General features: G+C 44.2%; 1 protein-coding gene across 1 annotated transcript in view; it reads right to left on the bottom strand.

The window, feature by feature from the left end:
- LOC122926436 (START domain-containing protein 10-like) overlaps positions 1 to 23,326 on the bottom strand; it is a 61,628-nt gene extending 38,302 nt beyond the window's left edge. Inside the window, exon 1 of the mRNA XM_044277813.1 lies at positions 23,180 to 23,326. Coding sequence (XP_044133748.1) covers positions 23,180 to 23,326 — 147 coding nt within the window. The remainder of the gene's footprint in view (positions 1 to 23,179) is intronic.
- Positions 23,327 to 24,557: the final 1,231 nt, after the last annotated feature.

The raw sequence follows: 24,557 nt of genomic DNA, 5'->3' as shown, positions 1-24,557 counted from the left end.
TGCAATAAAGTGCAGGGGTATTTTGAAGTCTGGACTGAAGTCTATTATTCCTATGCAAAGTTATAAACATCTTACTTTATTTCACTTGAAAGGGTTAATTTGCACTGTATAATACTGTGTAGCCACATTTATTATGCCCACATTTTTGCTTTATAAAAGACGCACCCACTGATGAGACGCACCCCAGGTTTAAGAGGAGGAAAATAAGAAATAAAATATTTTTCCTGAGACCTCATATCAGATCTCAGATCATACCTCCATAAATATCAGGACATCACATCAGCCCTTCATATCAGAACCCCATCAGCCCTCAGATCAGCCCACATAGTGAGACCCCCATCAGACCTCAGATCAGAATGAAATAAAAACCATCTCTTACCTGTCCTGCGCCGCGGCTCCTCCTCACCGCCGGCAGAAGTCGCGATCCACTGTCTTCCCTGCCTTCACTGCTCTGTCAACTGACTGCGTGCAGCGTCAGGTCATAGTGTGTACCAAGGAAGGGTGAGTATTACAAGCGCTTGCAGCGCTTCACTCCCTATTCCCGGCGCCTAAAGCATACTAGTGAGCGCTTCGAAGCGCTCACTAATATTCGCTTTATAAGACCTCCCACTTTTGGGGGAAAAAAGTGTTTCTTATAAAGTGAAAAATACGGTATGTTGCGATATATATCCTGTTTATTTGCACTGTATTTTCAAGGCTCTGTGGAAAGGCTTTGTTAGCCCAACAGTCAGTGTCGGTGCTGCTGCCCCTACCTGCGGGCATGGGTGCCAGGCTTCCTATTTCTCCTTCTGCTGCCATGCGCCGTGCTGACAAGTGCAGGCAGCAGGTAGCTTAACTGTTGCATCTGTGCTTCATGCCAGAGTTTACTTTCTGCTGGAAACCTGTACTGTTTGTTATGGCTTGCCTCGGTGTGTCTCTCCTCCCTTGTGAGGCAGCACGCACACACCCTCTGTCTTCCCAGCCTATGGCTGGATTGCAGGAAGTATTTAAAAAGGTGCCTGAGCAACTCATGGTCACTAGCTTGTCTAGTTCATTGTGTGAAGGTTTTTTTCAAGTTCTGCTTTGCTGTGGACCGGACCCTGCTTTTGGATTTATCAGATTTTGCTCGTTTACCGCCTGCCCTGACCTTGGACTTAGTTTACAGACCTTGCTTGATTGCTGCCTGCCCTGACCCCAGACTTCCTGACCACATATGTCCCCTAGGTGCTTGCACCGGTATCTCAGGGACTGCTCTGGAGTGGCACCTGGCAACTACCCCAATGGCTCAAGCCTATCCTCACCATCAGAGGCTCTAGTGGAGACCAGCCAGTTGCTTAGTTACATCCCTCCAGAGCATAGCCAGTCAGTAGCGCATAACAGGCTTAAATGAATACTGAGACTTTCATGAGATGCTAGTAATATTCCACAGCTACCAGAGAGCATGTTTTGGAGGGAAAAAGCCAGACTTGTTTACCAGCAAAACCAGACAAACTGACCATTTGAACGTCTGGTTTAGCTCTATTGGCATGTCCAAAAACTTGTTTTCATCTGGGAAAACTGCTGTGTCACTGCCATGGAGTATCATTGAAGCTCTAATGCAAGTCTATGAGTGACGGAAAGTGTAACAATGTATCCGTTTGTGCTGAGTTTCTCCACTCCACCCCTCCCACTAGAAGGCTCTAGTTTAGCTAGAAATGGTATATAAAAGAGAGCAGTCAGTGTTCTGCAGTTAGGGATCAGTGCTTAGAGGGGAAGACTCTGCCAGTCTGCATGAGTGACCAGAAGATGCAAAGATGAGGATGCTGAGCCACAGACCATGGGTCACCAAGCTTCCACCCGGACGAGATAGAGAGTGAGATCGAAAAGAACAAATAATAAATCACTCCCTAAAAGGTGATCGGTAGCTGAGGATTTGCTGCAAAACAGGATTGTGTCTTCAATAAATACATAAGACACTATTGTATTTCCTAAAGCAGGGATGGCCAACCTGAGGCTCTCCAGCTTTTACAAAACTACAACTCCCAGCATGCCCAGGCTACCTACAGTTATCAGCTTACAGCAGGGCATGGTGGGAGTTGTAGTTTTACAACAGCTGGAGAGCCTCAGGTTGGCCATGCCTGTCCTAAAGCATTAAATATACAGAGTAAAGCAGTTGCCACATGATTCATATATTTGATGCCTGATCAAGTAAAATGACATGACAGACTACAGTGTCTGTATATGTCCCGAATTCATACATCCCAAGGTAAATACTGCCTGTGTCAGCACATTTCATCAAGTAATCATAAATTAGATCAATTTGCATCAACATAGGTCATAGCGTAATAAGGAATACTTCTCTCCCATGAAGTAATTAGGCAACTGTGCAACAGGCTGAAGGGTAATAAACAAAAACAAGTGACAAGAGTGACAATGTGGGGAAAGAATAAATAGGCAGGAAAAAGATATTAGCATAGCTGTAGCAAAATGGTTTAGAGATAACCCCCTTTATAAATGGATACATGGGACTTACCAATTTGTGTGCCTAATATGTGGACGCTGGCTTGAGTGAAAGTAGATTAGCCAGCACCACATTACATAGGGAGTGAAGAGGCGCTTCAATTCTAGACCATGGTGGGGTTCCCTGATTGGAAAGAGGAAGTTGAAAGCTACGTCCCAAAGTTAGGGAATGTGAAGTATGCCTGCGCCATAGTGCGAGAGGCTCTAGTGGCCAGGTTATCCCCGAGGACGGGCCGTAATAGTCCCCGAGAATCTCTCAATAGGATCTAGCAATCTTCCATATTGACCACAGGTGCGCATATTTCTCACCAGTACAGCAGTTCCCACAGGAGGGTGCAGATCTTCAATGTGTAGCTAATCCATTAGAGAAGTGTGGTGAGCACCAGAGGCAATATCCCCTGTCTACAAGTAGCAAAGTCCATAGCCACAAATGAGTGTTATCTTCGCCATCATGCACAGTCTCTTGGGATTCTAAACAGTCTACAGATGTTCATTCTCCTTCTCTCAGGGGGTTCTGCTAAGGGCTCATGCATGCAACCGTAGTTTGTCCACATCCAATATGCATTTATTGTGGATCAGATGCAAAAGATGTGGACAGCACATTGTGCCCCAGAAAAAATTATATACGCACTCTATTGTCCATTTTGCAGACAAGGATAGGACATTTCTACAGAAGTTTATATAAAAAAAAAAAAAAAAAAAAAAGAAGAAGAGGAGGATGACAGAGATTTATAAGATTAGTCAGAGAGAGGCCAAACAAGTTATAAGAGCTTCTAAAGCACAGGCAGAAGAGAAATTAGCTCAGTCAGGGAAAAAAGGTGATAAGACATTCTTCAGATACATAAATGAAAAAAAAAAGGAAACTAAAACAAGGAATTACCAAATTAAAAACAAAAGGAGGAAGGTATATGGAAGAAGATAAAGAACTAGCTGACTTCCTCAATGAATACTTCTGTTCAGTTTTTACAAAGGAAAATGAAGGAGAAGGACCTCAGGAAAGAAGACTAATGAATCTTTTGATGCATGTGTCTTTACAGAGGAAGAGGTTCTAAGTCAACTGTCTAAAATTAATACAAATAAGTCACAGGGGCCTGATGGGATACACCCAAAAGCTATTAAAAGAGCTCAGCGGTGAACTAGCAAAACCATTAACAGATTTATTTAACCAATCACTGGCAACAGGAGTCGTCCCAGAAGATTGGAAATTAGCAAACGTTGTGCCCATTCACAAGAAAGGTAGTGGTAGTAGGGAGGAATCGGGCAACTATAGGCCAGTAAGCCTGACATCAGTAGTGGGGAAATTAATGGAAACCATACTTAAGCAGAGGATTGTGGAACATCTAAAATCCCATGGATTGAAAGATGAAAAACAGCATGGGTTTACTTCAGGGAGATCATGTCAAACTAATCTTATTGATTTTTTTTGATTGGGTGACTAAAATAATAGATGGAGGAGGTGCAGTAGACATTGCTTATCTAGACTTTGGTAAGGCTTTTGATACTGTCCCACATAGAAGGCTTATCAACAAAGTGCAGTCTTTGGGCTTGGACTCAGATATTGTTGAATGGATTAGGCAGTGGCCGAGGGACAGGCAACAGAGGGTTGTAGTCAATGGAGTATATTCAGACCAAGGTCTTACCAGTGGGGTACCTCAGGGATCTGTTCTGGGACCCATATTGTTTAATATCTTTATCAGCGAAATTGCAGAAGGCCTCAATGGTAAGGTGTGTCTTTTTGCTGATGACACAAAGATTTGTAACAGGGTTGATGTTCCTGGAGGGATACACCAAATGGAAAAGGATTTAGGGAAACTAGAGGAATGGTCAAAAATCTGGCAACTAAAATTTAATGTTGATAAGTGCAAGATAATGCACCTGGGGCGTAAAAACCCAAGAGCAGAATATAAAATCAGTGATACAGTCCTAAACTCAGTTTCTGAGTAAAGGGATTTAGGGATCATTATTTCAGAATACTTCAAAAGGTAGGCAGACAATGTCATAGAGCAGCAGGAAATGCTAGCAGAATGCTTGGGTGTATAGGAAGAGGCATTACTAGTAGAAAGAGGGAGGTGCTCATGCCGCTCTACAGAACACTAGTGAGACCTCATTTGGAGTATTGTGCTCAGTACTGGAGACCATATCTCCAGAAGGATATTGATACTTTGGAGAGAGTTCAGAGAAGAGCTACTAAACTAGTACATGGATTGCAGGATAAAACTTACCAGGAAAGATTAAAAGGACCTTAACATGTATAGCTTGGAAGAAAGACGAGACAGAGGGGATATGATAGAAACTTTTAAATACATAAAGGGAATCAACAAGGTAAAAAAGAGGAGAGAATATTTAAAAAGGAGAAAAACTGCTACAAGAGAACATAGTTTTAAATTAGCGGGGCAAAGGTTTAAAAGTAATATCAGGAAGTATTACTTTACTGAGAGAGTAGTGGATGCATGGAATAGCCTTCCTGCAGAAGTGGTAGCTGCAAATGCAGTGAAGGAGTTTAAGCATGCATGGGATAGGCATAAGGCCATCCTTCATATAAGATAGGGCCAGGGGCTATTCATAGTATTCAGTATATTGGGCAGACTAGATGGGCCAAATGGTTCTTATCTGCCGACACATTCTATGTTTCTATAGACAACCATTTGGGATTATACAGTGAAAAACAACACACTGGAGATCTAAATTAGAGAACATACAACTTCCTAAATTTCAAGGTAACTGCTCTTTTACTTGCCGTTTGGCTAATTTCAAATAGGAGTATGCAGTGTTTTAAGCATATTTCATGAGTTAAATATATTCTGAAGCACAGTATAAAGAATGTCAATGAGATATTTGAAAACAAACATTGATCAAATAAGGCCTCTTTACCATGAGAGAGTATCCGCACAGGTGCAATGCGAACACATTGCCCCGCACAGAATCCGGACCCATTCATTTCAATGGGTCCGTGTACATGAGCGTTGGTTTTCACGCATCACTTGTGCATTGTGTGAAAAACGCAGCATGTTCTATATTCAGCAATTTTCATGCAACGCTGGCTCTATAGAAGTGAATGGGGCTGCGTAAAAAAAAAAAAAAAAAAAAAAAAAAAAAAAATTTTTCAGATATGGTTGCAAAGAGATGTTGTTTGTAAACATTCTGTTTTTTAATCGTGCACGTGCAAAACGCATTAAAATCGCATTGCACTTGTGCAATAAAAACTGAATGGACTTGCTTGTGAAATCACGCTGTTTTCACTGAACGCATCCAGACACGCTCGTCTGCAAGGGGCCTTAGAGAACACTTTCAGATAGCTTGCAGTTATTAGTGCCAATTTCCTTAATCATCTGATAAACTCTATTTAGGTCAGTAATTTCCATCAGTGATTGTGAGCCAGAACCAGGAGTGGAGCCTCCACAGACATAAGGTATAACGGAAAGGTCTGCTACTGTTCTGTGTTTAGCGCTGCACCTGCTTTTGTCTAACAATCACTTAACAAAAACGGTGTGAATAAGGCCTTAAAGGGGTTGTCCCATCATAATGATCACTGTTAAATCTGTTAATGATTTGACAGTGATCATTTTTGTAAATATATTTGATTAACCAATTCCCACAGTTAACGTGAAAATTCATCCCCACTTACCTCATTGTTGTCATTCGGTCTCCCCTGGTTACAGCCACCGCTCTTCTCCGGAATCCAGGTGGTCGCGCTTGCGCAGAAGACTCCTTTTCTTCCGGCCGGGCCGCGCGCTGGACTGAACGTGCATGCCACCGCGCATGCGCGATGGGGACTTATTCCTGGCCAGAATAGTACAGAGCCGCGAACGCGCACGCTGGCTCTGTACTATACTGGCCAGGAATAGGTCACCATCGCGCATGCACATTCAGTCCAGCGCGCGGCCGGGAGAAGACTTCAATCAAGATGAAGCTCCCCCCAGCCAGATTCCAGGAAGTAAACGGCGCGCAGGCAGCAGGTAAGTATGAAAATGCAAAGTGGGGTAACCCTTTAACATCTTATGAACACAGTGCATACAGGTACACCCTGATGTCCAGGTACTTAAGGACACAGGGCGTGCTCTACTCTGCCATCTCGGAAACTCCCTTAGAAATTAATGGAGCGGCCATGCGCATGCGTGATCAGCCTCCCCAGGAGCTCTATGGACAGATGAGATACATGATGTCTCATCAGCAACAAGGTACTCCTGCACCATTGTTAAATATTACAAATAGACGTCACTTGGACATAGGAGCCATCTCCTGTGTATAATCAGATGACTGCTGCTTGTAAAACACTCCAAGCTGACTAGATCATGAGCTCTCCACACCAATACTTGAGATCATAATATACAGGATACAGATTAATATTTAATGCCTGATCAGGCAGTTAAGGAACTGTAAAATATAATAGTATTTTAGGATGAATATTGCCACTGTAAGAATCTACTGTATATGTTTAAAGGGGTTTTTCGGTTAGCATCAATATCATTTAACCACTTCCAGACACAGTCAGTTTTCACCTTCCTAATTTTACAAATGGGACTTGTAATGTGTGGAGTGCTTTTATTATGTTTGAATGGTTTTCAGGGGCACCACGTCTCATTTGTAAGAGCTCTATAGATACTCCTACAGTGGAAACCTCCATATGTAACCTCATTTTGTTAACAACACCCCTCAAAGAGTTTATTGAGGGGTGGATTGAGCGCTTTGACCTCCACAGGCATATAATAGAATTTAGAAATACTAGGGTCATTTTCACAAGGGCCAACAGGAGAAAAATCACTCATAATTTGCTACCCATTTTCTCCCTAATATGTGGTCATAAACTGATGTATGGGTGCACAGCAGAGTTCAAAAAGGGAAGGAGTGACAGTTTTTGTTGATACAACACATTTGCATAGATCCCAAGGTACCTATACAGTGGAAACCCAAGTGAACCCATTTTGGAAACAACATCCGTCATGGCATTTAATAATGGGTAGAGTGAGCATCTTGACAATAGGTATTTTGCAGAAATTAATGAGTTTTACACACAGATATGGCATTTTAGTGCCAGGCATGCTGTGCTCAGCTTGTGCCATCCAAGTCTCACTGGTAGCATCACACCGACATTAGTGATGGACGAACATCTGCCGGGACGATTCACAAACGCACGTTCGCGAACATTTGATTGCGAACCGCATATTTGCATCGCTCCAATTGACTTTAAATAGTAGGCGAACCTGAAAAACCTTCAGGTCATATTTGCAGCCACCAAATACAAACTGAGTGCACAAATTGTCCCACAACATGGACAGTGATATACCAGAGGGGGATCATTGGCAAAAACTCCCACAAAAAAAATATGTATTTTAAATCAGGGGCCATTTTATGCATCTTAAAGGGAAACTCTAAAAAAAGTGCCCTGCGGGAGCCTAGAGGGGTCTTATTTCCCATCGGTTTGATGTATACAAAATGTGCAGCACTCCACGTTTTTCTATCCTGCAGAGCCCATTAGAAAAATGCATATGTTAACAACATTTTTTTTTTCTACCATGGAACTGTATGGTGAACAGACACAGTACAGGGAATGACTAGGGGCACAGCACAGGGTGTAGTAAAAGGGCACAATGCAGGGTATAAGGGGCACAATACAGGGTGAGGGGCACAATCACATGACCCTGTGACATTAGAAGGTCCTTATGGTGAATGCGGTTCATATACCACCATTATTAGAGGAGTGAGACAGGGGTGCGATTATATGGTAAGAGATAAAAAAATAATAAAAACAGTCGGCCAGTACAGGTCCCAAAAATTAGGCAATAGGAATTTCACCTGATAGAAAAGAACTTTGGATTCTGTGGCTGGAGGTGCATTAGGCGGTCACAGGATAAATATGTAACTGTCGGCCAGTCCCCAAAAATTAGGCATTCAATTGACATAAAAGGCCCTTTATGCCGCTTTATATACATAAGGCAAGGACCATTCATTGTTCTGGGTGGTGGCGGATGTGTGGGCTGGCATGATGAAATTCAATTACATGTGGTCATCACAGGAGTTTAATTCCTCCAAGATCCATGCCTCATTCATAAAAAAAAAAAATAAAAAAATGTGAGGTAGTCCACACTGTCGTAAGCTAAGCGAGTGTGCTTATCGGTCACGATTCCCCCTGCTGCGCTAAAGGTCCTTTTGGACAGGACACTCGACGAGGGCCAAGCCAAGGGTTCCATGGCAAATTGTGCCAGCTCTGGCCACAGGTAAAGCCTGCACACCCAATAGTCAAGGGGTTCCTCAGAGCGTCCACATCGGCCGTTAACCCGATGTAGTCAGACACCTGTCGGTCTAGGCGTTCCCAGAGGCTGGATCCGGAGGGCGGCTGCTGATGGGTTGGCTGCAAGAATGATCTCATATCCGAAGTGATCAACACATTTTCAAACCACCCTCTTTTTGCAGGTACGGTAGGATTGGTACCCGCACCCGTTTCGCTGTGGGTGGAAATTCCTCTACCAGTGCCTGCAACAGCAGAGTGCAGCATCTCTTACAGCAAGGCCTGGAAATGCTGCATTCTGACAGCCCTCTATGATGCTGGTAACATGTTCGCCATTTTATGTTTGTACCGGGGGTCTAAGTACGTTGCCACCCAGTACAGGTCCTAGACCTTTATGCTCTTTATGCAGTAAATTGGAAGTGGTGGAGCGCTCTGGCTCCTGCTCATTGCCCAGGAGAATGTCGTCCTCTGTCTCCTCCCCCCCAGCCATGGAAAACACCAGGGATCCCAGAAAAGTTTAAAAGCTGCTCTTCTTGCTCCTCCTTCTCCACCCAACCACCATCCTCCTCTGACTCGGCTCAGATAGAGTAGCCCCCGTTCGGAATTCATTCTGCATTGCAACTTCCTCATCTTCAAGCTCCTGCTTCCGACTGCTTGATCTGTATGTCCATTCTGCAGTGTTGGGTCGTAGCCTGTTGGACCCCTAAAGTAGCAAACCAGTAGAAGGTACCGCGGCGCTCCAAGTCTTCAAATGATTTCCATATTTAATTTTCACCAGACAAGCAGCAGCAACGTTTGTACTCTGCAAGTCTCTCAAGCTTAATGAGAAAGCTTGAGAAAGACTCAGTCGAAACGTTGCGGCTTGTCTAGTGAAAAGAAATATGGAAATTAGGGGTGGGAGATATGGCCTAAAATCTATATTGCGATATATCGCAATATATTGTTTTCTATATTTGGGGGGGGGGGGTTTAAACTTTTTTTTTAACTTTTTATTGAATAACTATTAGCCCCCTTAAGGGCTAGAACCTTTGTCATATTCACCCTAATAGAGCTCTATTAGGGTGAACAGGACTTTACACTCTCCCTGCTGCCCTGTGCTTTGTGCACACAACAGCAGGGAGCTGACCATGGCAGCCAGCCTCTCATGTGCCCCCTCTGGTAACTCAAACCCACCCCCCCTCCCTCTCCAGTATTAATCATTGGTGGCAGTGGCCACAGGGTCCCCATCCTCCCCCCATCATAGGTGGGAGTGGGCAGTGCGCCCCCCTCCCCAGTATTGATCATTGGTGGCAGGGGCAGCCTTCCCCCCCCACATCATTGGTGGCAGCAGCAGTTCCAATAGGTTACCGTGGCAGCCAAGACGGCCTCCAAAATGGCCTGCCGCAAAAAGTCCTGGACCCCGGGTCATTTGTCAACGAATCGCTGCATGACCAAGTTCAGGACATGTGCCATGCACGGCACGTGTGTAATTTTTGCCCTTTTCAGCTTGCTTAGCAGATTGGCACACCACTTTACCAACTCTCAAATGGAGCAGGGTTAGCCACTGATCCGCCTGTGACCGCAGAGCTGAAAGGAGTGCAGGACCGGTGTGGCTCTTGGCTTCCCAGCACAACAGCCACAGCACAGCATGGCAACGTCTCACCTGGCATGTCGACTAGGTTCTGGGGAGCTTAAGGGGGGGGGGGGGGGTGCAGTGGAAGAGGCGGTAGCAGTGGAAAAGGAGGAGAAAAAAAAGAAATTGTGGCGATAACACCAAATCCACACAGGTGCCATGGGTTACATGCTTGAGGGCCGTCAGAAGGTTCACCCAGTGGGCAGTAAAAGTTATGTACCTTCCATGTCCTTGTTTGCTAGTCCATGTGTAAGTGGTCCGAGGTATCTTGGCACCAACACTGTGCCAGAGATATATTAACTTGCTGCTGAACATGGCCATATAATTCAGGGATGCCCTTCTGGAAGAAATATTTCCTTCCAGGGACCTTCCAATGCAGTGTGTCAATGGCCACAAATTTTCTAAAGGCCTCCAAGTCCACCAATTTATATGGCAGTAATTGGTGTGCTAGCAGTTCCGACAAGCCAGCGGTCAGCCGTTTGGCAAGAGGATTATCCGGCGTCATCATTTTTTTACGCTCAAACATTTGGGCCACGGAAGCCTGCCTTGTGCCAGATGAACACGACGATGGCATGGTGGAAAGTGGAGTAGAGGACAAATGGGAGGAGTTTGTCCCTCTATCTACCTGCGGTATCGCACACTACTGCTGCACAATACAAATACACTATAATATAATTTCTCTTAGAAAGTATATCACACCTATCGATAGTACACCTATACCAGTCCTTAAAAACGACTTTTGTAGCCCTATTAGCTAGCGTTTGGTGTCCTTAACTGTCCCTGCTCCAAAATGCAACCTCTTCCTACACTGGCAAAACACAATGTAAAATGGCTGCCAGATCGGGTTCTGTTATAGGGGGGGGGGGGGGGGGTGTCCATGTGCTGAAATGTCTCAATTGGCTGTGTCCCACCTGATGCATGTGTCATGGGTCAAAGTTCGGCACTATGCAAAAAAATGGTGTGTGCAAATATCGCCATATGTTCGCATGTTCGGCGAATTGCAAACGAGCATTGTTTACCACAAAATGACCACCGGGCAAACTGCAAGGCCATCTCTAACAGACACTACCCCTATCAGACCCTGCCCAATAGGATTCTGTATCTGGCAGACCCGGAGAACTTTGTAAGGCTTACAGCTGCCATAGCAATCAGCTCCCCATGGTCTCATCAGGTAAGCCGATTGGGTGAGAGAGGGAGCCCTCCTCCTCTGTAAACCGCTCAGGAGTCCGCATTGATTCATCAGCAGCTGCTGTTCAGTTTCAAGTTTTAAAGTGGTTTTCCACTTTAAAAATCAATTACCGAAGATATTCAATGAAGTCGCTAATCGGACCCCATACATTCTAATATGTACGGAGACGAATCTCTGTACAGTATTATTCCGAAGTTTTGAAGGAAGCAACTTTGGATTAAGCATCTGAAGCTCGCTTCACTCAACTTTAGTGAAGATATCAGTGAAGTAGGTCTTTTATGATAAAAAAACTCTAAGGAAGCCCCTTTAATGTTGAGAAGTACCGTTTTAACAAATTCAGTGGATAATGAAAAGTTATGCAATTTATTTTTCTCCAATTCCTCAGGGAACTTGTCACCAGTACTATGCTGCCCTCACGTATGGTCTGTCACTTTTGAGCCACCAATCAGTATTTTTATAGCACTGACATGGCATGTTGCCCAATGAATGCAAGGGAGACAAGTCCGATGAAAATTCACAGCATAATGTGTCACTATGATATAGTGAGTATGGGCCACACAAGCCACGTTTGGTCAAGGAAATGCAGTCAAACAGAACGAACACACTTTTCTGAAACTGGTCCCAGCTGCAGGAAACATTGCCCCACACTTACTAACGTGAGTGCACCTAGACCTTAATGTAAATTGCAAATCAGAGGATCTATAAAATAACTTTACCACCCAGCTACTGTGATGGTTTGGTGCATGTCGAGACAGTCTGTCCATGTTTACACCGTCTATAAGATTAGCAATTTTCCAAATGAAAAGGAATTGTTCCAAGTTATGACAACCTATAAAGTTTCAACTCCCTATCCTGTCATGCTTCCCAAAATGTATCTTGTGTGTCTCGGCCGCCCACTGCACGGTCACATGCCGTCTCCAGAAATGTACCATTACAATCCGCCATGAGCCAGTGAATGTTTAATAAACATGCAAAACATAATAATAACCAGTTCCACACAATGTATCATTAAAGTAACCCGTACCTATAACACAGACACGGCACTGTTGTAACTGGTCATTTTACGGAGACCAGGAGTTACTGTTTGTAGGAAAATAGCTAAGGTCCTGTATAAGCAGAAGAAACGATTACACATAGGATACCAATTCAGTTTATGTTACCACACAGGAATTTCAATAGTTTAAAAACAAAGACGCGTATAAAACTGGCGTTTCATACACTATTCTTAGGCCTCTTTCACACAGTCAGTAAAGTAAAACCCATAGTGGAACCTACAGAAACAAAAAGGTAGAATATAAATATTGGTGCCTCTTCTGTTTTTTGGCTCACAAATGCTGATGCAAAAATACTGTATATTGACCGGGTGAAAGAGGCCATAATCAGAAACGTGCTGAAGTAAGAGTCACCAAAGTTATTAAGAACTTCAGGCACCTCCATAGGGAGTCTCTGCTTCAGTAGTGCAAATCTACACTAGCTATGAGCTGGTGTACATCTGTTATATCATTTACACCAGTTCTCCTACCAGAGGACTGCATGGTGCAAACTCTATAGTGGAAGTGGCTCCCTCTGTCACCTGATCTCCTTCCCCTCTCCCAGAACACAATTTAGGGATACAGAGTGCCTCTTAATGGTACCTCCAGTCCTGCAATATTACCAGTCCTTTGTTTGTTACAAAAATTGGTACCAAGGGGCGTAACTACCATAGCTGCAGACCATGCAACTGCTATGGGGCCTAGGGCAAGAGGGGGCCCAGTTGGGATCATCTCCTCTTCTACTGGGAGTGAGAACTTGGTCAGGACTCTTCCCTCTAAAGAAACAACTTTTAGCAAACGAGTGCAGCATCCCACTCATGTACGTGGGCACTGCAAATCTTGTTATATTATATGTTGTATCATGCTGTATTGCACCCTTAAGTGTAATTCACGCATTCCACCAATAGATGGGGATAGCACCATAGTCTATATATAGCTCAGTTTAGGCCTAGTTAGGCTACTTTTACATTTGCATTCAGAGCGGATCAGTCTGGTGTCTGCACAGACGGATCTGCTCCTATAATGCAGACGATGGGATCCGTCCAGACTTTACATTGAAAGTCAATGGGGGACGGATCCGTTGGAAATTGAGCCATATTGTGTCAACTTCAAACGGATCCATCCCCATTGACTTACATTGTAAGTCTGGACGGATCCGTTTGGCTCCGCACGGCCAGGCGGACACCCGAACACTGCAAACAGCGTTCGGTGTCCGCCTGCTGAGCGGAGGCCAAACGGTGCCAGACTGAGGCATTCTGAGCGGATCCGCATCCACTCAGAATGCATTGGGGCCGTACGGATGCGTTCGGGGCCACTTGTGAGAGCCTTCAAACGGAACTCACAAGCGGAACCCCGAACGCAAGTGTGAAAGTAGCCTTAGAGGGAGTTAGAGTTTGGAAGTTGGAGGAGATGAGTGAGAAGCAAGGGGGAAAGAGAGGACCCCCTCCTCTCTGCTCTCTTGGGCTCCACAGGCCAGAGGAGCCAATTTGTTTGTCTCAGTTTCAAGCTAGGAAAACATGCAGAGGTGAAACCTTTATTCTACCGTCTACTCTTCCGGAGTGCCAAGTGGATTTTTATCATTTTCTATGTGGGAAGACAAAGGAAGGACAATAGCCATTATTTTAGGCTTTAGGCGCCTTTGTATTAAGGTGAAGGATTTATTAGCTTCCGGCAGCCTCACCGTTACTTCAAGGACAGACAGGCCATCTGTTGTAGCACTTGTGTGTAGAAGATAAGGACATGAACCACCTTTACTGAGATTAGAACAAGGCAAAGAGCTGACTACCAGTGAGTACACAATCTCCTATTATAGCCTGAGATATAGCCACATATACAGCCTGTTACCTTTACCACATCCAACCTTCATATTCATAAGAGTGTTTATATCTAGATGTAAATTGCTGTCAAGACCCTGTTTACAGTAAAGTTCTTAGTTGGATTCAAACCCTGTCTCATTCTTCTATCTCCATACGACAACCACTCATTTTGCACCACCAAGGTGCTGACATTACCTAATACAGGGGCCCAGTCGCACAAGCACCCACAAAATCCAACCACCATCAAGGGCACCTCGATCACCACCTGGCCAGTGTCCCCTGTAATAGAGCGTGCCCTGGAGAATTTGGTGCTGGCCCAGGGAAGCATCTGCTAACCGCGATTACCGATGAACTGTTGCGACCGTCGGCTCAATGTGAACCTCACGCATTCTTCCCTGTGGTTGCACGAGGCAGTGGAAAAAAATGGACCAATGGTCATTGAAAGGGTTTTAGGTGGAAACCCTTCTGTCTTGCGTGTGGGGGCCTGGATTAATCCTTGCTATGGGGACCTTACATCTTTATGTACGCCACTGTTACCAGTAAACACAGCTTATCCTGCAAAAGAAACCCTCAAAGAGCTCCACTGACATACATCAATTCTATAGCAAGGTGCAGCATAGAGCTTATGGAGAGACGGTGAGTGCGATACAGTACAGACCAAAAGTTTGGACACACCTTCTCATTCTAAGAGTTTTCTTTATTTTCATGACTATGAAAATTGTAGATTCACACTGAAGGCATCAAAACTATGAATTAACACATGTGGAATTATATTCATAACAAAAAAGTGTGAAACAGAAAATATGTCATATTCTAGGTTCTTCAAAGTAGCCACCTTTTGCTTTGATTACCGCTTTGCACACTCTTGATGAGCTTCAAGAGGTAGTTACCTTAAATGGTCTTCCAACAGTCTTGAAGGAGTTCCCAGAGATGCTTAGCACTTGTTGGCCCTTTTGCCTTCACTCTGCGGTCCTGCTCACCCCAAACCATCTCGATTGGGTTCAGGTCCGGTGACTGTGGAGGCCAGGTCATCTGGCGCAGCACCCCATCACTCTCCTTCATGGTCAAATAGCCCTTACACAGCCTGGAGGTGTGTTTGGGGTCATTGTCCTGTTGAAAAATAAATGATTGTCCAACTAAACGCAAACCGGATGGAATAGCATGCCGCTGCAAGATGCTGTGGTAGCCATGCTGGTTCAGTATGCCTTCAATTTTGAATAATTTCCCAACAGTGTCACCAGCAAAGCACCCCCACACCATCACACCTCCATGCTTCACGGTGGAAACCAGGCATGTAGAGTCCATCCGTTCACCTTTTCTGCGTCGCACAAAGACACGGTGGTTGGAACCAAAGATCTCAAATTTGGACTCATCAGACCAAAGCACAGATTTCCACTGGTCTAATGTCCATTCCTTGTGTTCTTTAGCCCAAACAAGTAACATAGTACATAAGGCCGAAAAAAGACATTTGTCCATCCAGATCGGCTTGTCAAACTGCAAGTTGATCCAGAGGAAGGCAAAAAAAAAACAAAAAAAAACTGTGAGGTAGAAGCCATTTTTCCTCACTTTAGCGGAATAAAAAATTCCTTCCCGACTCCAATCAGGCAATCAGAATAACTCCCTGGATCAACGATCCCTCTCTAGTAGCTATATCTTATAATATTATTATTACACTCCAGAAATACATCCAGGCCCCTCTTGAATTCCTTTATTGTACTCACCATCACCACCTCCTCAGGCAGAGAGTTCCATAGTCTCACTGCTCTTACCGTAAAGAATCCTCTTCTATGTTTGTGTACAAACCTTTTTTCCCTCTAGACGCAGAGGATGTTCCCTCGTCACAGTCCTGGGGATAAACAGATGATGGGATAGATCTCTGTACTGACCCCTGATATATTTATACATAGTAATTAGATCTCCCCTCAGTCGTCTCTTCTGCTTGTTGCCTGTCCTTAGCAGTGGTTTCCTAGCAGATATTCTACCATGAAGGCCTGATTCACACAGTCTCCTCTTAACAGTTGTTCTAGAGATGTGTCTGCTGCTAGAACTCTGTGTGGCATTGACCTGGTCCCTAATCTGAGCTGCTGTTCACCTGCGATTTCTGAGGCTGGTGACTGGGATGAACTTATCCTCCGCAGCAGAGGTGACTCTTGGTCTTCCTTTCCTGGGGCGGTCCGCATGTGAGCCAGTTTCTTTGTAGCACTTGATGGTTTTTGTGACTGCACTTGGGGACACTTTCAAAGTTTTCCCAATTTTTCGGACTGACTGACCTTCATTTCTTAAAGTAATGATGGCCACTCGTTTTTCTTTACTTAGCTGCTTTTTTCTTGCTATAATACAAATTCTAACAGTCTATTCAGTAGGACTATCAGCTGTGTATCCACCTGACTTCTCCACAACACAACTGATGGTCCCAACCCCATTTATAAGGCAAGAAATCCCACTTATTAAACCCGACAGGGCACACCTGTGAAGTAAAAACCATTTCAGGTAACTACCTCTTGAAGCTCATCAAGAGAATGCCAAGAGTGTGCAAAGCAGTAATCAAAGCAAAAGGGTGGCTACTTTGAAGAACCTAGAATATGACATATTTTCAGTTGTTTCACACTTTTTTGTTATGTATATAATTCCACATGTGTTAATTCATAGTTTTGATGCCTTCAGTGTGAATCTACAATTTTCATAGTCATGAAAATAAAGAAAACTCTGAATGAGAAGGTGTGTCCAAACTTTTGGTCTGTACTGTGTAATATATATATACATATACACACACATATACACACACACACACACACACACACACTATCCATCTCAAAGTTACAGTACTGGAAGATTATAAAATAAATAAATACAAATATTAATCTTAAAAACACCCAGTATCATGTACTGGCAAATTTGGGTTGTGTATGGTTAGTTACATGCTTATAGCACTATATGGAATACTATGTGAAACCTGTAGCGGTGCTTTATTTCATGCTTACAATGTGCACTGTATGTTCATATTATGGAACCACTTTATGCAAGTAATTTTAGATACTATAATGTAGTATTATATGGCCTTGAATGCATGGACACTTTGGCAGTATAATTTGAAAAGAAATTACAATTTCAAAGAACTACCATATTTTTCACCCTATATGACGCCTTATTTCCCCCCCAAAAGTTAGGGAAAAAGGTCATTGCGTCTTATAGGGCGAATATTAATGAGCGTTTCCATTTTGGAAGCATTTGTTAGTGCAGTAGAATCGGGGAGCAGTGAAAGCAGCGCTCCCTTGTGCTGACTCATGGTTTCCTGGTCCTTGTCTGCCAGTGCTGCAAGCTTTGCTGTGACCTGCGAATAGCATGAGGGCGTAGGCGCGCTCTGTGACCTCACGCTGTGCGATGGAAGAGTGCTGGATCTCAGGAGCAGCAGTATCCAGAATAGGAGAGGCATAGTGGAGTTTCTTATTAACATTGGTAGTCTGATCTGATGTCTTATTAACATTGGTAGTCTGATCTGCGGAAAAATGTTTCTCCTCGTGTTCCTCCTCTAAAATCTAGGTGCATCTTTAAGGTGAGAAAAATATTCTTCTTGGTGCTGATGAAGATGCATAGATTGAAATTGATCTATAAGACAGATGTCTGTAGCTCTTAACCTAGTGATGGTCTGAGATTTCACCAGGTTTATATTCCCAGAGAACTGAGTCTGGCATTTTCTCATCTCGCTGTAGATTTTCCCTCAGGAAAGTTTTCTAGTAAGGCCGTCATAACACATTGACATTTAATGAATATTATTGCTAAACTTAGATCGCATTACTTCGATAAAAAAGAAATGGTATTTTATTTGCTATATTCTGGTCTTTTTTTAAAGAAAATCTTCAAAAGTTCCAGATACCCTGGTGGCCTAACATTAAATAAAGAATCTTGTAACATCTCTTTTTATATTTCTGCCATTCACTGCCAAAGATTCTTGCAAACCTCTGTGCAGATCGAGTCATTTGCTAGGTAAGAAACCAGCACTTCACTGCTTGCCTGCAGCAATGTAGACACGGTGCCCCGGAAGATCCTGTGTGCTCCATGGTAATAGAGAAGCAATTAGATTCCGGGAGGAGTACCGTACATGCATCACACATCTTGAAGAGTCTTATCTGTTGTGTGGAAATGATGGGACTTGGCTCATGCATATCCCAGACACAGGGTGCCCTAGATTTGTCAAACCTGAAGTACGTTTAAAAGCAATGTCATGATTTCCTTCCTGATACAGTTGTAGTACTTGTATTCACTAAGCCTCCTCGGCACTGTTTACCGCCAGCAAACTGACACCGACACTTAACAAGAGTATTTGATCTCCCAGAAATACCCTGAAAACCACGCGTTTCAAGTATCAGAGTTGCAGATGAAAGTAACGTCATGGACTTGCTGCTGACATTCAGCTAACTTGTAAACAAGAGCTTGTATCATCAATGTGGGCCATGAATATCTTAACTCTTAGGGCTCATGCACACAAACGTATTTTCTTTCCGCTTCCATTCTGTTTTTTTTGCAGACCGTATGCGGAACCATTCAATGTAAAGGGACCGCAAAAACAATGGAAGGTACTCAGTGTGCATTTCGTTTCCGTATTTCCGTTCCGCAAAAAAGTAGTGCATGTCCAATTTGGTCTGAAGGAGAAAATGAGGAAAGAGAATGTCTACATCAGAGGAGACCTCACTGGATGTAAGAGGTATATGGGGCTGTGTTACCCTCTATGTTTTGTAGTGCTGTATATAATGTTAGGAGGGAAGAGGTTAGGGTGATAATTTGGCATGGAGATGGGGGACTATTGCACCGTTTCAATTTTCACCACAGGCAGCAAAATGGCTACACCCCTGGCCACACCCACCTGACTGCTGCATGATTTTACTACAAAATTGTGTGGCTATTGGTTGCCACGGCTTGACCACATGGCCAGCTGCACCGTCAGGCCACAAATCATTGTCCGCAACTTGACTATGATTTGACTATTTTAAAGCAGCGATATGGCTGTAAAACCACAGAAAAGTCGTATGTGATGTCCATTGTGGACCAAAAGATGTAGTGGCTCCTGCTTTGCAGTATTCTCCTATGCAGATACACATATACCTATATGTGGACAAGTTCTAAGACAAAAGATCGTTTCTGTTAAGCCATATGGATCACTGAAATAGAAGGATATATCTGGGACTCAAGTATTAGCAGATTGGTGCAGGTGATGGCTGTTTGACCGCCACAATCTGATATTGATGACCTATTCTGAGAAAAGGCGTTATCCAGGAAGTTTGAAGAGGCTGAGACACTCCATGAGCTTTTAGGCCAGAGACGTCACCCAACATTGGTCACGTGGCCTAGACACAGTTCAGTCCCATTCAAGTTTAGAGGGCCGAGCTGCAATGCCAAGCACATCCAGTATACAGTGCACAGCCCTGTACTTCGTAAACTGAAGAGACCAGTGAGCCCAGCAGCTTCTTCAAATAGCTGATTCCAGCACCCCCACCGATCTGATATTATCCTGAGGATAGGACATCAATATCAAATATCTAGATAACCCCTTTAATATCTGGAAACCCTTTAAGGCCTCTTTCACGCGAGCGTGTCCAGATAAGGTCCGGATGCGTTGCGACAAACCCGCGCGAGTAGGTACCCAATTGCAGTCAGTTTTGATTGCAATTGCGTTCCGTTATTCAGTTTTTATCGCGCGGGTGCAATGTGTTTTGCACGTGCGTGGTAAAAAACTGAATGTGGTACCCAGACCCGAACTTCTTCACAGAGACATGGTTATAAGGGAAAATAATAGCATTCTGAAGGGGTTAAAAAAATAAAAATAAATAATTAACTCACCTTAATCCACTTGTTCGCGCAGCCGGCAGCTCTTTGGTCTTCTTCTTTGAGGTATAGGACCTTTGATGATATCACTGCTCTCATCACATGGTCCATCACATAATCTTTTACCATGGTGATGGATCATGTGACGGACCAGGTCACGATCGCAGTGACGGACCATGTCACGATCGCAGTGACATCACCACAGGTCCTTTTCCTGCACACAGCAAAGAATAAGACAGAAGAGAAGCCGGGCTGCGCGATCAAGTGGATTTAGGAGAGTTAAATTATTTATTTATTTATTTATTTTAACCCCTCCAGCCCTATTGTACTATGTATGCATTCTGTATTAAGAATTCTATTATTTTCCCTTATAACCATGTTATAAGGGAAAATAATGATTGGGTCTCCATCCCGATCGTCTCCTAGCAACCGCGCATGAAAATCACACCGCATCCGCACTTGCTTGCGGATGCTTGCGATTTTCACGCAGTCCCATTCACTTTTATGGGGCCTGCGTTACGTGAAAAACGCACAAAATAGAGCATGCTGCGATTTTCACGCAACACACAAGTGATGCCTGAAAATCACCGCTCATGTGAACAGCCCCATAGAAATGAACGGGTCCGTATTCAGTGCGGGTGCAATGCGTTCACCTCACGCATTGCACCCGCGCGGAAAACTCAGCTGTGTGAAAGGGGCCTAAAAGGGGTTGTGCAAGAACGGTAGGTTTTTGGCACCCCCCCCCCCCCCCCCCCCACTCTACTGGGTCTGTAAAGGGAAGCTTTCCCGGCATTGGCTCCCCACTTCTTTTCCCCATGCCTGTGATGGTCCGCTGGGCTACTTCATTGTAAACCTCCAGTTTGACATCACCACGGTAGAGACCAGCTCTCTTTACATCATGACAAATGGCACATGATGCAAGGGGATCCAGTCTCTGCTACGGCAAACAAGCAGGGAGCCATCGCTGGGAAGCACGCGTAGGTGATCCTTCCTTTGCAGGTCTTTCTCAACCCCTTTAAGGAGAAGGTCCATCTTTGCTTATTTAGCATGGAAATATCAGAAATTTCCCCAATATATGCAAGTGGGAGCAATTCAGGTAATGGGGATGGGAATTACATTAGGGAACAGACCTGCACCAAGCACATCATAAACATAACTTGTATTACTATATGTTCATGGTGCCAAGAAGGGCAGCTGTAGGGTAGTTGTTTTCTCCAACTTGTTGTGGCGGGTATAGGTTAATATGTATCCATGAGGGTAGGCTATGTAAAGATGTAGCAGAGCTCAGCTTGTCTTTCTCCACAACTTGTTAATGTAATAATGGATTCTCTGCAGTTTTCCACAGGAGTAAGGCAAAAATACTAGCGGTCATTTATTAAAGATCATCTGGCCTAAAAATAGTCGCAAACTGCATTTTCACAACTATTTTAAAAGGCCATGTGACTATTTTGTTGCGTGGGCGTTTTTACACCATGTATGACAGATGCACAGAGTTAACATTACTCAATGGGAAACGATGAAAAAATTGGTGTAAAGTACAACTGGCTTGGTTGCCCATAGCAACCAGATTCCACCTTTCATTTTCCAAAGGAGCTCTGAAAAGTTAAAGGAGGAATCTGATTGGTTGCTATTGGCAACTAAACCAGTTTTCCTTTACACCAATGTTGATAAGTCTCCCCCAATGTCTTATCATAAGGAACAAACAAAAGCTATTAAATGACCAGTCCAGCTCTATGTAGTTTCCAACTGGATACTTTCACACTCGCGTTTTGTGCGGATCTGTCATGGACGGATCCGTTTAGATAATACAACCGTCTGCATCCGTTCATAACGGATCCATTTGTATTATCTTTAACATAGCCAAGACAGATCCGTCTTAAACACCACTGAAAGTCAATGGAGGACGGATCCGCTTTCTATTGTGCCAGACTGTCAGTGAAAACTGATCCGTCCCCATTGACTTACATTGTGCGCCAGGACGGATCCGTTTGGCTCAGTTTCATCAGACGGACACCAAAACACTGCAGGCAGCGTTTTGGTGTCTGTCTCCAAAGCGGAATGGAGATGGAACGGAGGCAAACTGATGCAGATTATTTTTCATTCAGAATGCAAACTGATCCGTTTGTGAGAGCCCTGAACGGATCTCATAAACGGAAAGCCAAAACACGAGTATGAAAGCAGACTAACTAGTCTCATCTTTATGCATGTGCAAGCATCAGTAAATAGTCACCTCCCCTGCAGTTTTTGACTCCAAAGATTAGCAGTAGAGATGAGCGAACTTCTGTTTTAAGTTCGGCGTCTAAAGTTCGGGTTTGGATTAGCGGAGAATCCCGATCTGGAACCGGATATGGATTCCGACTTCCGTTGTGGTCCGTGGTAGCGGTTCCGCTACCACGGACCACAACGGAAGTCGGAATCCATATCCGGTTCCAGATCGGGATTCTCCGCTAATCCAAACCCGAACTTTAGACGCCGAACTTAAAACAGAAGTTCGCTCATCTCTAATTAGCAGCACTCGCTAAGGGTACTTTCACATTAGCGGCAGGGGAGTCTGGCAGGCTGTTCCGGCGGATCCATCCTGCCGCTAGTTCACGTGTGCCCCCGGACTGCCGCTCCACCCGCATTGACTATAATGGGGGCAGAGTTCTGGAGGAGGTGCGGCGAGAGGCAGCCGGACTAAAAGTACTGCATGTTGTACTTTTAGTCCGGCTGCCTCTCGCCGTGCGCTGCCCCCATTATAGTCAATGGGGACGGTGCGGCAGTCCGGGGGCACACGTGAACTAGCGGCAGGACGGATCCGACAGGCTGTTCACCCGCCGGACTCCCCTGCCACTAGTGTGAAACTAGCCTAACAGAGTATTACAAAGCGTGTGACTATATTTTCTCTATTACAAATCACTTTAACCCATTGTATTCAGGATTCCATTTATCATGCACATAGAAACCATGGAGGAATAATATGACAAAAGTGCAAATTACGGTAGTAGAGGGTCCTAGTTACTTTACCTTGAGTTTCTTTACTGCCTTGCCGCTGTCTTGCTCCTGGCTCCAAACCGTCACTCCCCCTTTGTTGTACTGGCACTGCCAGCCTTCAGCACTCTCGCACTGCTCCCGGAAGGAGTTAAAATCTGCATCGTCCGGAATATGCACCATCTTTTCACTGTTCCCAGCACCTCTCCAGCAGCTGTACTCCAAGCAGGGGGTTAACCTCTCAGTTCACTGCACATTAAACTACTGACTTCCCTTGAAGTTGCAGTTGGGTGGAGAAGACTTGTCTTGTGTTAAGCTTTGTAGAAGATAATTCTCTGTGTTTCCATATTCCGGTACCACTTATGCGTATTTATTCACCGCTTGCTCCTATTATCTGTCTTGCAATGGATTTCTTAGGTTAACGTCAGTATCTCTGTGTTTTTTCCAAGGCTCAGTGATCCCAAAACTGAACTGCACACCTCCAAGTCCAATAAGCTCTGCTACTTGTCTCTGGTTTCCTATACCTATACTCCTAAGGTCCTATATTATTTAGCAGGTAACATCATACAGGTGTCTTGGATTCCTCACCCAGCCCATTGCTCCCTCCTCTTCATTCCCAAGCATCCTCCCCTCTCTGAGAGCCTAATCTCCATCTGTTTGACTGCAGTTACGGTTTCAGCTGATATCTCCAGACAGCTTCATCATCAAGTCCATTAAACAGGCCTGCAAAATAGGTCTAGGTGTAGGTATGACAAAGGGCTTGAGTCAATGAGAAATGTGAGCAATGCAGCAATCTCCAAAGTGGCCTTCTACTGCACTAACACTGCAGAGGATGGAGACAGATCTGAAACAGAGTTAAAGCCAGAGATAGAGATTTAGGAATGGGCAGAGTCGGAAAAGACATGATCCATGAAAAAGGATAATGCAGTTTTAGCCTCTTGGAGCTGTGCATTATCTACCTGGCATGTAGCCACTATATCATCCGTTCTGCAGTGCACAGCATACAAGTGGTGCAGAGAGCCGTGTTGTGATATCCCAGCAGCACTGTGATAGCTGAGAGCACTAGATGATTCCAGGAGGAACATAATGTTATGCACATACGGATAAAGTAGAGTTGAAACGGTTCATTCTTCGGGTTCTTTACATGCAGTCATAAGCCAGAGTTAAAGTACAACTAAACCTTTGTAAAAAAAATATACAACCACCTAAAAAAAAAATCAAACAAAGGGGAACCAGCATTGTTCAGAGCGCTCTGCACCTTCAGCCTGCATCACCCCTGCTCAGCTGTCCAAGCATTTGGCAAACAGATCCATACTTCACATGCTCAGGGTGGCACTGCTGCCCTTTTGTGTATTTTTAATTTTTTACAAAGGTTTAGTCACCCTCACAGGCTCAGCTGTTTATTTTACATGTG

Source organism: Bufo gargarizans, chromosome 2 (assembly GCF_014858855.1).
Source record: "Bufo gargarizans isolate SCDJY-AF-19 chromosome 2, ASM1485885v1, whole genome shotgun sequence".
In the NCBI taxonomy this organism is placed as follows: Eukaryota; Metazoa; Chordata; class Amphibia; order Anura; family Bufonidae; genus Bufo; species Bufo gargarizans.
This window is presented reverse-complemented; position numbering and strand designations above follow the sequence as displayed.